At 37.7% G+C, this 14,754-nt stretch overlaps 1 protein-coding gene across 1 annotated transcript in view; it reads left to right on the forward strand.

Annotated features, from left to right (window-relative positions):
• Positions 1–297: 297 nt before the first annotated feature.
• The window catches only part of LOC134795192 (neurobeachin-like), an 868,575-nt gene continuing 854,118 nt past the window's right edge, over positions 298–14,754 (forward strand). Inside the window, exon 1 of the mRNA XM_063767022.1 lies at positions 298–612. Within this exon, the coding sequence (XP_063623092.1) occupies positions 454–612 (159 nt within the window). The 5' untranslated portion in view covers positions 298–453. The remainder of the gene's footprint in view (positions 613–14,754) is intronic.

Below are 14,754 nucleotides of genomic sequence, written 5' to 3' on the forward strand. Positions count from 1 at the left end.
TCACCTTAAAGTCAAATTTTAACATATCTATATGGTTGCTAAATTGCAATTTATTAAATATTTGAAACTTTTTATCCGTTTCTTCTTAATTTTATTTATACTTGGCCAAGCAGATCTTGTCAGTAGAAAAAGGCGGCAAATTTGAAAAATGTAGGCGCGAAGGTATATCGAAATAGAAATAGAAAATATGAATTTCGCGCCTTTTTCTACTGACAAGATTTGCTTGACCATCTATATCTTCTATTTACCCCGGTTTACCCCACAATTGAGGGTTCATTGATTCGCTTGAATAGGTTACGGGAAATCGTGGTCTGGCAACACTGAATAATTCCAAAATGGCAGAATGCGACTTTCGTGTGTTATCATGTGAGCCGATTTAATAATGTTTTCTTGAATATTTGGTGTTGAGTGGATTATAAAATTGTGTAACAGTGAAAAGTGACCTAATATACCATGGCGGACCTAAAATCACCGCCGTTCAGTGATATTAAAAGACCTGAGGAAGTCGTCAGGATGACGACGAACGATAGCCTGAAATTTGCAGTTCTTATCGGGCTCATTGAAGTTGGACAAGTCACCAACAGGGAGCTGGTGAACACTGTCCTGCACCTGGTAAGTACCTAGAATACCCCAGCATCACTTATCCATATTAATTATTCTTATAAACTTATCTGAACATCTAATAAGAATCGTCTAAGAAGTAACCTTTTGCACAATATTTTGAGGGAAATTTATGGTGTTTATTTAGATTTAACATCATATTTTTAATGATGTTTTAACCTAATTTCAATATAGCAAGTGTAAGTGTAGAGATATGAGGGGTGGTGCTAGGTGTGGAGTGAGGTGGCGCTTCTATTTTCATTGTTTTTATCGATCGCCTGGTGGTGAATCTGGTCGCGCGGTGGGTCGCCGGCGCGCGGTTTGTTTTGGTCGTGCTCGCGCTCCGAGCCGGTGCCGCGGCCCCCCACTCGTTGCCATGTAAATCACTTGACTGGCCACTAATCTTCTATTCTACTAAATCACAGCTAGCGCTGTTTTCTAGTGTAACTGTTAATTGAAGCGTAGTGTCGAGGTTTCACCTTGAAAATGCCATTAAACTGTGACATATTGCAATCTATTGTTATACTGTAATGAAGTGTCGCCTTTTATGCTGCTATATAATTTTTACATACCATAACAAACATCTTTTGTACGATTAGATGCGCGTTAATATTGCGTGATATTTCGCAATGCATTTGATGAAAATACCTACTCTGTTTCTTCCTGTTTCTTTTACGTAGAATCACATTTCGTTTATTGACTAGAATTTCTAATCATCTAATTCACATATTTAATTGAAATGTGTAAATAGAATCGTGTGATACAAAAATAATATTGAAGGAGAAATTATTGGCTACTTATAAAATAGAACTAAAACTAAACCTATTTAAAAATAAAAATTCCTAAAACGTACCTTCTAAGCCTAGGCCCCTCGGTGCCCATCACGCAGGCAGCGTTCCCGCGCTGTCGATAGCAATTCTTTGCGCGAGAAAGCTGCCCTGCGCGAGAGTCCCCTGTTGCCTCCCTTAACCGCTTTCCGAGCTCCTTAAGGATCCCACGCGCTCCTCTACCCCACGGCCCGAGTGTCTCGACGCTAAAAGCTACGAACTCGTAGTTAGCGCCGAGACAGCTGTATTTGTAGGCCTTTTTGGCAAGATTAAGGGTCATTTTATTCATCAATTAACATTTCTAATAATATCACCTTAAAAATAACGTTTTAGGTACAACAACAACTTTTTGGTAAACTTGGCCTATTTAACTAGCATTTTAAAATACGACGAGTTCCGCAATTTCTTTCATTTAAAATGTGCATAATAACGATGTTGTAGGTATTCATAAGAAATGACAAAATTAAACTCAATTTTTTCTAATAAGTATTAGACGTACTCGTCATGGTAGGCATCTATGTCACCTAGCTTACAGTAAACGAATGTCTTACCATAAATAGTACGAATTGCCTACCCAGTAGGTGTAACTTTACTCAGCAAACACACATCTACACATGATATTTACATACGTAGGCTAATAAGAGTGACTACCTACCTACAGGCTAGTAGAACGGTACACAACTACACAATTCCTGGAAACTAGTATAACCTGTAACGTCCAGCGAACTTTGAGCTCGCAATAGCTGTTCGTTAATCAGCTGAACCATTGTAAACTGAGGGCCTGCCGCGAAAAACGAAAATCTAAGGGTCGGTTGCACCAAACTGTTCGTATCGTTAAAGAGTTCGCAAAATTTTTATGTATGGAAAGTTTCATAGTAAGGCGCCGGGGCGCGCCGGCTGACGTTGATCACTCTGTCAAATGTGGTTGGTGCAACTGACCCTAAGTAAATAAACGCGAAAACGCACGTCAAAAGTCGCTGACGCTGATTAAAATTGAATTTTGCTGACTGTACCTGGTAACTCACTGGCAAATATCAAAACATATTTCATACATAAATTTAAAAAAAACCTATAAGTACTGCTACGAACCGGTATTTGAATTAAATCCGCGACCTTCGGGTTGAAGGTGCACATCCTTACCGCTGGGCCACCAGCGCTTTTTACGTCGATCGTCGATAAATATTTTATCACTATGGATTTTCCATTATTGCCCTGCAAAAGTCTCGATCGATAATATCATAAAAGTTCTTTATTATTAAAACCCCCGTTGTTATGTTATGCTTACAAAACCGAAGTTAAAATTATCAAAACAAGCTGCCGTATTAACAGAATTTAGCAAAACATAGGTGTGGTATTAAGCGTGGGTATTTTCTACCTGACATAGTTTTATGCAATACTAATTTCTGCCCGCGACTTTGTCTGCGTGGAATAAATATGACTATGATTGATAAAAACTATCCTGTCCTTCCCCCCGCGCCTCAAACTATCACCATATGAAATTATGTACATCTTAATCGCGTAAGCGGTTAATACGTGAAGAGGTAACGAAGAGACAGACAAAGTTACTTTCACATTTATAATATTAGTAGGGATTTCGTCCCAGCGCCAAACCAATACAATTGCCCATTAACATAGTAATAGGTTGTTCGAGATTACTCGTCAATAGACTCCGCAAGATCAATCAGGCCCGACCAATCTGCAATCAGATCACGTACATGTGCGATACATGATGAGATTCAGGGAAAATGATCTCAATCACTTACGGAATTGACTCATTTATTACAAACATGCTGTGCCTGCGGCGACTCCACTGTGACCAAGTGAGTACATTTCCAAAAATATAGTAGATTGTACAACAAGGGCATAAAGTGACCCATTTTTACCCGAGGCAATTTTTTGGTCTGAGCGAAGCGAAGACCAAAATAGTAGACGAGGGTAAAAATTGACATTTATGCCCTTGTTGTACACTCTGCTTTTCACTTCGATTGCGAGGAAAATATACAAAAAATCTAATATTTTAGGTTATTTTAACGTATTTATTCAAGACTAAAGAAAATTGTTCTTGGGCCGGTCGGAGGCGCGGGGCACGCCGATCGGGAGAGCGCCGGTCGGGGGCGCGCCGGCAGGGCTGGCAGTTTGTATGGCAGAATTTGGACTTTATTGCTAAGTCAATAAGGGTCGTATTAGATGATTTTACTTTATGCTCTAGAGCATAACTTGCGATTTTATGCGAAAAAGTAGTTTTCACTTCTCATGCTCAAAAAGTACACCTTTATGTCGTGCGTAGACGACATAAAATCGCATTTTATGCTCTAGAGCATAAAAGTAAAATTTTCTTCTAAGACTAAGGTAATCGGTCCCTACAGCCAAACAGTTAAAACATATTGCACAATTTTACTGAGCAATAAAATTGTGTAGATGACAAAACTTGTTATATTATTTTATTTTTGCTACAATTTATTAGAAATCCGTATTTTCTGTCATTAAATTTAGTAAATCACATAAAATAGGAGTCGATTATCGTTCAAAAATGCTCCGAAATGTTTGACTTGGCAGAAACCCAAGCGTCTGAAACTCTGATCACATGTTGAAAATTAAAAAAAAAAATTAAAAAGTTAGTTGGCGGGAATTGGTTATGTATTATGTTCTTTCGCTTTACGACAATTTCGTGGTGTAAATTGCCGTGAAAAATATAATTTCCTCGCAATCGAAGTGAAAAGCAGAGTGTACAACAAGGGCATAAATGTCCATTTTTACCCTCGTCTACTATTTTACTATTTTTTCGTCTACTATTGCCTCGGGTAAAAATGGGTCACTTTATGCCCTTGTTGTACTATTACTATTATGTGCAACCCCATGCCCTACGTTTTCATAAGGACAAATAACACTTGACTAAAATTTTGACTATTGCTAAAAATGTTACCACAAAAAAATTTGCTAGACATTTTTCTCTATCTTAAATAAAGTTATTTCCATGATGTCCCATTCTGTTAAAAAATACACGTATGGAAGGCAGCACCCAGCGTTATACGCATTAAGTTTCAGACGCGCAACGCAATGACATCTTACATATAATTCCTTACAACACAGCATGGAGGTACATATCTACTTGCACATATCTACGCAGGAAGCTAGCGCCATGCTGCTGCTTCCATATTACATGTTGATCAGCCTTTAGTCAACATCATTATACTTATAGCCCAAGTAAGATGTCTTTCGGGAATACGACTTAGCCAATGCCTATGTGTAGATATGCCTTCACAATATGACATTTTGAAGTCTTGTTCTAGGCGTAACGGGCGTCAGTTCGGTGGCTTATAGCCCGCGGCAAAACAGGGGAGTCCGCCTTCATATACTCATAGCTACAATGTGCCAATCGATTTCAATACGTTTGTGACATTCCACGGGCGAGCCTGCAGGTAGAACTGAGGGTTCAATTATAGTCTTGTTGAATTCATGGTCCTTTATTGCGTTATCTTAAGCTTAGACCTTATGGTTCACTGGCTTCTGCCCGCGACTTCGTCTTCATGGTATGATGATGATTGTCCTTCGACCCGAGCCTCAAAATCAAATTTTATCTAAATCGGTTCAGCGGTTTAAGCGTGAAGATGCGAGGTAAAAGACAGTTACTTTCTCATTAATAATATTATTGGATTACAAAAACTTTTCAGTTGGTGAAGTTTAGTTTAGTAGTAAAACTCTTTAATGTATAAAATAACGCAGTAAAAGCCATATAACACAGAACATTCGTACATAAATAAGGTGTAGAGACCTTAGAGGTGTAGTTCTATGTACTTAAAGCAGAGTATACTATATTATGTAGGTAACTAGAGTCTGGCTAGCCAAAAATTGTTGACAGATATTTCGTTGTTGTATCACCAATTGTCTATGATTTAAAAAAAAGCTAAAAGTCAGTTGTCAATTTATGTCATTCATTCAAATTGTTTTCGGTTTATAAGGGGTTTATTTTAAATAATATTAATAATGTCTATACTGAGTGAGGTTCGCAAACTATTATTTAAGCTCGTAATTAATTACGACAATGTGCGAAGTCGACGTGTAGCGTTGTATAACGAAGAACTGCAATGTTTACAACTCCTAAACAAATGTAAACAAACTAGGAAGTTGGTGCTCTATAAATATTTTGATACTTAGCATTTAGCATATTTGGCATAGTACTTACGTATTTTTTTTAATGATGGACTAATATTACTAAATTACGGTATTATCGAGCTAGGTCTTATTTACACTACATTTCATTTTTCACGTTTTTACAATGGTATATGGTGAGAAAGTGTTAACATATGTGTTCATCGTTGACTGTACTTTACATAGTGGTAGAAATTATGTGAGCTGACTTTGAGTGCACGTCAATGTATATTTAACTTATATCCTTAGGTACCTTACGTGTGCACAGAAAATCAAAAATATTTTCTAGTATCAAAACTATAATTCCTACTACATAAAGTGTGACCAGCCCATGGTATAATAATATACTCCGCCTGGTACTCCATTCCGAGATTCGCGTATGACCTAACTGACACGCGCCTACGTCATCATGCTGTTTACAGGTTCTCAAACTTTAAAATGTGGGAGAATTTTAACCAACGGTGAAAATTATTTTAACGGCATTAATTTTAAGTTATTCATGTAGAAACATAGTAAAATAAAACAAATCTAATGTATTAAATTAAACTTTATTTATCTATACAAGACAAACGTTTAAAAAACTAATTCACAGTTACACATTAATTACCAAGCTTACGACGTGAAAAGTTTGGAAAACACTGCGACTGCTGACACTGAGCGAGAAGGAAATAACAATTAATACGCGTTCGACAAGGATGACGGTCAGGGCATGAAGTTATCTAGATCCGAATTGTCAAATGTCCACAGAGCTATCCTGTGTTGCCAGTAGTATAAACAGAATTACCCGAAAGTCTGAAATTTCTTTCGTGAATCGGAAGATATTGCTAACGAGTAATTAAAAAAGACGTGTTATTGTAAAATTTAAGCTAAAATACATATAAATGAAAATTATAAAATTATAAAGAAATATTTTAACTTATTAACCATAGGTATAATGTACCCATGTAACATGTTATGTTGAAATAAAGTGGCAATGTTATTGTGACGTAATCGCGTGTCACTCTGGGAATGGAAGACCATGTTTTATTAGACCATGGACCAGCCCAAGATTTTTTGAATTTCCCGCCAAACGTTTGTGTAATATTTCAGTAGCCAGACTCTATTACTTAAACGTGCAGCTATAAAAACTTCTCCAAGTCAAACCCTCTGTAAGACGAAAACAAAACTCCTTTCTGGAGTTTTCATTGAAATTCGTGTTATCGAGGTTCTACTGCCACTGTATTTATGTTATGCTTCAAACTTTTACTATATAAAGCAGAACTTTGAAAATTAAAAGTAAACAACTCACTAACAAGCAAATTTGCGAACTATAGCAGAGTATTAGATATAGGTAAGAGAAGAGTAATACTCAAAACCTTCATGAATGCGAATAGTAAATAGGTAAAACATTTAATAGTTTTTTTTTGGCACTTACGAGACCGAAAAAGTTTGTACAACTCGGGATATTTAAATGTTCTATGAAATTTAACTTAAAGCCCGTCACAGACGGAGCGATATATACATATACTAATATACCGTAAGATACCGACAGCACCACGCACGTGACACACGACAACGACACCAAAATATACAGGGTGGCTAAAAAATTACTGCATTCCCGTTGCCATGGAGGTTTTAGCCACCGTGTATATCGCTCTCTGTCTAACACATACATTGTGAGAGAGACGAAATATACCAAAATACATCGTAATATACCGAGCTATAACATCTTAAGGTGTAGGTATCTTAAGATGCCTTACTATAAGATATCGTAATATACCAAAATATATACCTATTACGGTATATTACGGTAACAAAATAACATAAATATTCACTAACAGGGCAAGTTAAATAACAGCTTGTAAAAACGAGAACTTCCTAAAAAGTAATTAAGAATATTTAATACCCGCCTACGCCTTACATTCTGTTGACACACCTAATTATTACAAAATTCAGGCGGTGCCCGTCAATCCGGGTAAATGTTCAGAAGACTTTCAAAAGCAATTAATGTTACATGAATAATTTAAGAGATTGTTAATATTCCTCATATTTATTAGTTAATTCTTCATTTTTTTCCGGGGATCATTAATTAATTGGATCTATTCAGCATATGGGACATTATTACTCGTACTTATTAGTTTCCGAAACTATTGAACAGTTGAGCACCATTTAAGAAGAAGAAGAAGAAGATATACATTTATTTAGCATTAAGTCTGCCATTTGTACATTATTTTTGTATTTGGTGCAATAAAGTTTAAATAAATAAATGAACACCAGTGACATTGATTATTTATCTTTATTTAATTTATGCATTATGCGTTTGCTGAGTCATCCACGTTACTGAATATATATTATATAATAAACATTGTTCTAGAAATAGGGCACACAATATTATAAAAAGACTACAACGGATAATTTAGATTAAATTAAAAATATATACGTTTACAAACTTATAAACTTAGAAACCGGGATAATTTTGAAAATGTCGAATATCTAATACTTATATCTACTAAGCTAGAAATGGACGATGTTACATACGGAACGAATATCTGGGAATTAAAAACAGGATATCAGTGGTTTCTGAAATCAATAACAGCAGCAATTACTAGACCCATTGGAGCACTGGTCGTAAACCTTTGGGCGCAGCCATCGAGTACGTATCGAATAATTACCGCTACACTGGCGCCCGATCCGCTCTCCCTCTAATATGCAAACTCGAAAATGTGTGCGATAGAGAGGGAAATAGATTCGCGGTAGCCAGTTTTACCGGCAATTCATTAGGAAGCGTCGATTAACGTCCACTACGTGGCGGATAGCGTGGTTATTTATGGCGTCAGCTCAGACAACGCTTGGTTCAGGTAACGATGTTTGTAGTGTGAGGTCATTACCACGTGTTAGTCGTTTGCACGTATCTTCCGAGTGAAGGTGTATCTAAACTAAGTCATAGTTGGACATATTAACTAGAGAACGTGTCTAAGAGAGATATAAAAAGGCATTTTTGCGTCCGGCCATTATTGAAATAAGGACAGTTAGCTCCAGAGATAGGAGAACTAGATAACCCCCCTGTAATATAAACATATTTTTTATTACGAAACAAGACCGAAAACAGTCCTAAAAACATAGGACATCTTAATCGAGACAGTTCTCCAATATTGAGTACCTCTAATGGCTCCGTCACACAGGCGCGTTATAGGGCGGCGCGTGAGCGGGGCGCGCCGCTTTTACATATAAAATGCTCACGCCCCACCCGGAAAACGCGCCTGTGTGACGGAATCTTAAGTATTTATTAAAAGAGAAATGTGCTGTCAAAAGAAAACGAAAAGATTTACCGTGCCATCCTCGTGTCGTGACCGTCTTATAATTTGATTTGATAAGTGTTCAGTTCAGGAGGGTCGACGGAGATGTTTTCGAGATTTAAATTAGGTACTTTTGAGAAATGTTGACGACTCCTGTGAAGTTAGCGGACAAAGAGAATTTATAGGTTTACGCAAGTGTAATATAAGTTTTAATAGATATATTGAGTTTCTACATTCTATCATTACTTAAATTTGAAATATTTACGAAAGAAGTTAAAATTACACTGTCATTTTAAATAGCAAAGTCTAAGTTTTTACGAGAACTTTGTTCATTCACCTACCTCACATTAATTAACTAATTAGAATACTAGAAATTCTTTAAAATATCGAACTGAATAATTTCCACGAGATTATCATATGTATGGCACAGAGCGAACTAAACGAATCGATATCAATTAGGTACCAGTTGATCGCAAGGACACACGTGGATCAATGCAAGGGGCATGCCACAAAAAGATCTAGTTTGTCGGGGACGCGACGTGTATGGCAGCTACCTTAATAAACAGCAGAAAACTGCTAATTTCGAGCAACTTACTCTGTCGCCCTAATTACGTCTTCATTGAAGTAAAAGAGAAAAATGCCCGAAATTTGCGAACGTCGGTGTGCGGGGTAGGTTTCATAACAAAAAAATACAATTAGAAATAGAACCACGAATATGGAAATTCGAAAGTTTTCTATCATCGTCCCTGTCACTGTCACTCGAATATGCGAGAGCGCTAGAGTAACTAGTGAACTAGACGAGCAAACAATATAAGTGGTTAAGGGAGCAAAAATATATCTATTGTATGAATGATATTGTGTGTTTGTAAAGCAATATGGACCGATTCACTGTAGGTACATGTAAACACTCATCCTCGCCCGCGACAAATACGCAAAAAAATCTTCCCCCAGGAAATTATATTTCAAAAACAAGCTTTTATACAAATACCATCTACACAATGGCCCCTAAATTGTTTAACAAGTTACCGAATTAACGGGTTTGCTCATAAAAGAACATTTTGTTGACATTGAAGATTAAGTTAATAAAAATATTAAAAGAGAAATGTTATTACAATATATGCAGATGAATTTATGATGGACACTTTCACAAATTAATGATTGACTTATAGAAATTACCCATTTATTATTATAACCATTAATTACAATTTATTGATTATTATAAAATATAGTGACATTTCTAATAATAATATATTGCATGCGCTAGGTAACTAAGATCATTGTACGTCACAAGACATATTACAGAGAACATAATTGTTTATGACACCTGTACCTGTATTCATTACCTGTAATGCACAATTGATGAATAAATGATATAATTTAAATAAGAAGCCAATCACAAAGCAACGTGGATCATCGTTCAACACAGGCTCAAAAGGTACCCGTGATCCACGTGGACTGACTTAACCGACTCTAGACGTCGCCGCAAGCCGGATTACTCTGATATCTGCCGTTTTGCGTTCATTTAAGACTGTGTCTGGGCCCTTTTAGGAGTCACGTCATCTTAACCGCCGCCATTTTCATACGTCATTCTGAAATAACATGAAATATGACATGAACATTCAAGTAACATATATCTATGTCTAGTTCTTGTATCTAATTTAAGCATCTCGTTTTTAAAATAGAGCGTATTAACTTCGATTTGTATGCCAGTGGGTGCTTGGTGGCGGGTTCGTGTGAAACAGTCTTTTTTTTTTACTAGCCCATGTGTGTGTCCCACTGCTGGGCAAAGGCCTCCCCTCTCCCTTTCCAGTCCTCCCTGTGCTGAGCAAGATCCCGCCAATCCCGCTGGAATGCATCCAGGTCGTACCGCCATCTCTTTCTCGGTCTGCCTCTGCCTCGACTACAGGCCGAGCCACACCGCTTGCGTGCGCAGCACGTGTGCGTCGACGTAAGCGTAGACGTGCACAGCACCCCTGTCACACCGGGTGCCGCGCACGTCACGCAACGCACGCCACGCAGTGTGCTGCACACGTCACGCAGGCGCACGCTGCAGCTCAGTCGTGCGTGCAGTTAAATAAAATACTCCTGCGACGTTACATCATGTTTGACGTTCATAAGCGCATTGTAATATGCCTACTTGAATAAACTATTTTTTATCTTTGAACAATTTTGACAAAATTATACACGGTGACATGATGCGAATGATCTCGAATGAACTGATAACTAGTCAAAACTCGCCCGAAAATATATAAGTAACAAGCCAAAACTTGGAAGGCAGTGCATTAATGCCCTTGCATCGTACCTACTAATGTCGTATCTAATAATCATCGTATACCACTCTCGTTTTCCAATAGTAAGTACCGTTAGTACCTAACATTCCCATAGGCCACAGTAAATTTTTATATGACTTGTTTTTTGTAATCTTTGTGCTAAATGTTGTAATATACATTCGTATTGACGACCGATATTAATTAGGTTCTCCTTTATCACTGAATCCATATTAAAAACCAGCACGTGCACCGGCCGAGTTGTAAATAAATACAAGCGAGCTGCGCGTGTACACGCACAGCACCTATGCAGCACCGAGCTGTGCGTGTCCGAACCTGCTCGGTTCGCCCTCTCATAGGGAACACCGTTTAACACAACGTCATCACTGCACGCAACCAAGCGACGTTGCCGCTCTGCAGGCGTGCACGCAGCACGCAGCCGGTTTGTCTCGTCGGAGCTGCGTTGCGTGCAAGTCACGCGTACGCGCACGTCACGCACACGTCACGCAAGCGGTGTGTCATCTCTTACGGAAATTCGTATTCTACAACGCAGCGGGACGCGTACGTGCACGTGCAAGTCTACGCACACGCATCCGGTGTGGCCTGGCCTTACATCTGTCATCCTGCATCCGGCAGACATGTCCAGCCCAGTCCCACTTTAGCCTGGCGGTCTAAACAACAGTCTATACAAGTTTAATTTAATATACATGTTGGCCAAAAAATAAGTTCACTCCCGTTGGTTTTGGGATTATACTGAGCAACTTTTACTATGGGACCAAACCAAAATCGCGAAATTTGTCTGTTTCATACATTTTGGCTGGTCCATTTTCTATGGGAGGGTAAATTTTTATTCGCGATTTCGGGGTTGGTCCCATAGTAAAAGTTGCTCAGTATAATCCCAAAACCAACGGGAGTGAACTTATTTTTTGGCCACCCTGTATATGGAACGAAAAACATCATACATATCAGAACCTTTGTTAGTGGTTAAAGCAGTGTTAATAAAAAAAAAATCATGATCGGTATTTTCAATGATAGGTATGTGTTGTAATGTTAAGTGTAAATTTTAATTTTTGTTCTTCTTTTTTTTCTCTTTTGTCTGTTACCTATTTTTTATGCCACGAATAAACTATTTCCATTTCAATAATCTTTATTTCGGAGTACCAGGACTCTATAGAGGCGTTAGTTAGGTACATACTTAAATCTTGGTTAAAAAATAATAATCAATTTGCAAAGAAATATTTATCCTAAATACTAAAAATACCATTACGTAGAATGTCATGAACGTTGTCATGCCTTTCTTAACGGCCTTGTCTCCCCTGCAGCTCGTAAAGCTAGTATTATACCGAGATAACAAGCTAAAGTGCCCGAGCTTATTTACTGACATTTCAACTTTGCCCTCAACTCGATCCCTTCTAATGGATTTTCAGCGCTAAGAGACGTAAAGCCATGAAATACCCATAGTCCCATACATAAACGCAAATAATACACATACATACATACATAATACAATACATACATACATAAATAAGGAGGGGACAAAAGATATGGTGCGCCGCTCGAAACGAAACTGTGACTGAAGAAATGATTTTGGTTGGAGTCTGTCAATGCAAATATAGTTTAGTGTGATTTTGATGGCATTTGTCCTTGATTAAAACGTGTAAATATTCTATATAAAAACTACAATATTGCGTAAGCCCATAGCCTCCTCTTAACATTACGTATTGTTAAGAGAGCAAGAGCACGCAGATTATTTTGAACACTTTCGCTCAGTAGCTGTTATATAACCCTTGACGGCAACCCCTTTCAACGCGAGCTTTGAGCTTACTGAAACTCCAACTTAAGAACAAACTTTTGTGAAAACATTTAAATATCACATTATTATGGGTTCTCGCAAAGTTAAGCCCTTTTACAACAATCACACTCTTTATTAGAGATGGGCCGAATGTTCGTATTCGGCCGCATTAATATTCGGTTAGTGCCGAATTTCTTCTTCCTCGCGTTATCCCAGCATTTTGCCACGGCTCATGGGAGCCTAGGGTCCTCTTGACAACTAATCCCATGATTTGACGTAGGCACTACTTTTTACGAAAACGACTGCCATCTGACCTTCCAACCCAGAGGAGAAACTAGGCTTTATTGGGATTAGTCCGGTTTCCTCACGATGTTTTACTTCACTGAAAAACAACTAGTAAATATAAAATGATATTTCGTACATAAGTTCCGTCGCACGCACGCTCTTACCGCTAGGCTACCAGCGTTTCATTTTGAACTGATTCGCCAGAGTCTCTTTTATTTTTACCTGTTTGTTTCTAGGAAATTGCCTAGGAAGCGATTTATCTTTAGCTGCTAATGTAATTGAATCTTTTTCGAGTGGCTTATTAGAAAGATACCTACAGATGAACGGAATAATTCGGCCGAATATTCGTATTCAGCAAACTCCATACTCGGCCAATCCCTACTCTTTATATATCCAAAAAAATGCTTTAATTTACCTTTATAACGTAATTCTGTGAAAATGTGTTGTGAGCTGGCTGACAGGCTGACACGCGTAGGCGGCATTGTGCTCTGAATTACTAAGTACTTCTACCTAACGCTGTACAACGTGGGCCAGAATAACCTGACGTATTTCAACCACGTAGTTGTCACGAGTCACTTGTATTATGTACGTTCACGGACTGGAACTGTTCAGCGATTTAGGCTTCAGGCTAATTTTGTTGAAAACCTGTGTAGGACTTCCAGTATATGACTCATGGTGACAGTATTTAAGCAATGTAAACATTTCAATAGCGCGATAATGAAAACCCTATATGTCACCACGATTATATTCAGTAAATTTACATATCACCTAAGCTTATTTCTTAAGAAGGCAAAATAAATACGTGTAAAATAAGACACGCTTTGCTTTTCGTTTTTAAATTTCTCAGATTGTGATTTAAATACGTTATTATTAAAAGTTAATGAATTTAAAAGTAAATCAGTATTACTTCGTAGTTTTTGTTTAAATTATGGGCTCACCAAGTATACAGTAAACATAATACGCATAAAGGTCTATTTTCTTGTTTGACCATACTATGAGGGGTGAATATGTAGGTCAGACTGAACTACTTTTACTATAGAACCAACCCCTGAAATCGCGAGTTTGCTTTATTGTAAAAGATGTTCAGTATGCCCTACCTACATGTTCACCCCTCAGAGTATGAACAGACATAATTAAATCATTCTGTATAATATCAATGTTGGATGCGAATGTTTGAAATCCCGAACAATAATAGCCTCATAACTTGAGATACGGAATTGTGCTCACCGACTTGAACTTACAATGAGTAATGGCTTCATTTGATAGTTGAGGCAAGTTTACCGATAGTTATTGCTGGGGGCCTAGTCAAGGTGACTATGGTTTGCAGAGCAAACGATACGCTATCTGTCTCTATAGCATTAACATGGAAAGTGATAGAGAGGCAATAGCGTTTCATTTCGTTTTCTGCCAACGATTGTCATCTTGGCTAGGTCCCCTGTTGTGTGATATATATGATTATGTCGTGACTAGATCATAGGATTTGATCAAGTTATTTAATTGTAGTCTCTAATGTGCTAACGAACGAACGAACTAATATGTTTTACACCGGTTATTAAGTA

Source organism: Cydia splendana, chromosome 11 (assembly GCF_910591565.1).
Source record: "Cydia splendana chromosome 11, ilCydSple1.2, whole genome shotgun sequence".
Taxonomy (NCBI): Eukaryota; Metazoa; Arthropoda; class Insecta; order Lepidoptera; family Tortricidae; genus Cydia; species Cydia splendana.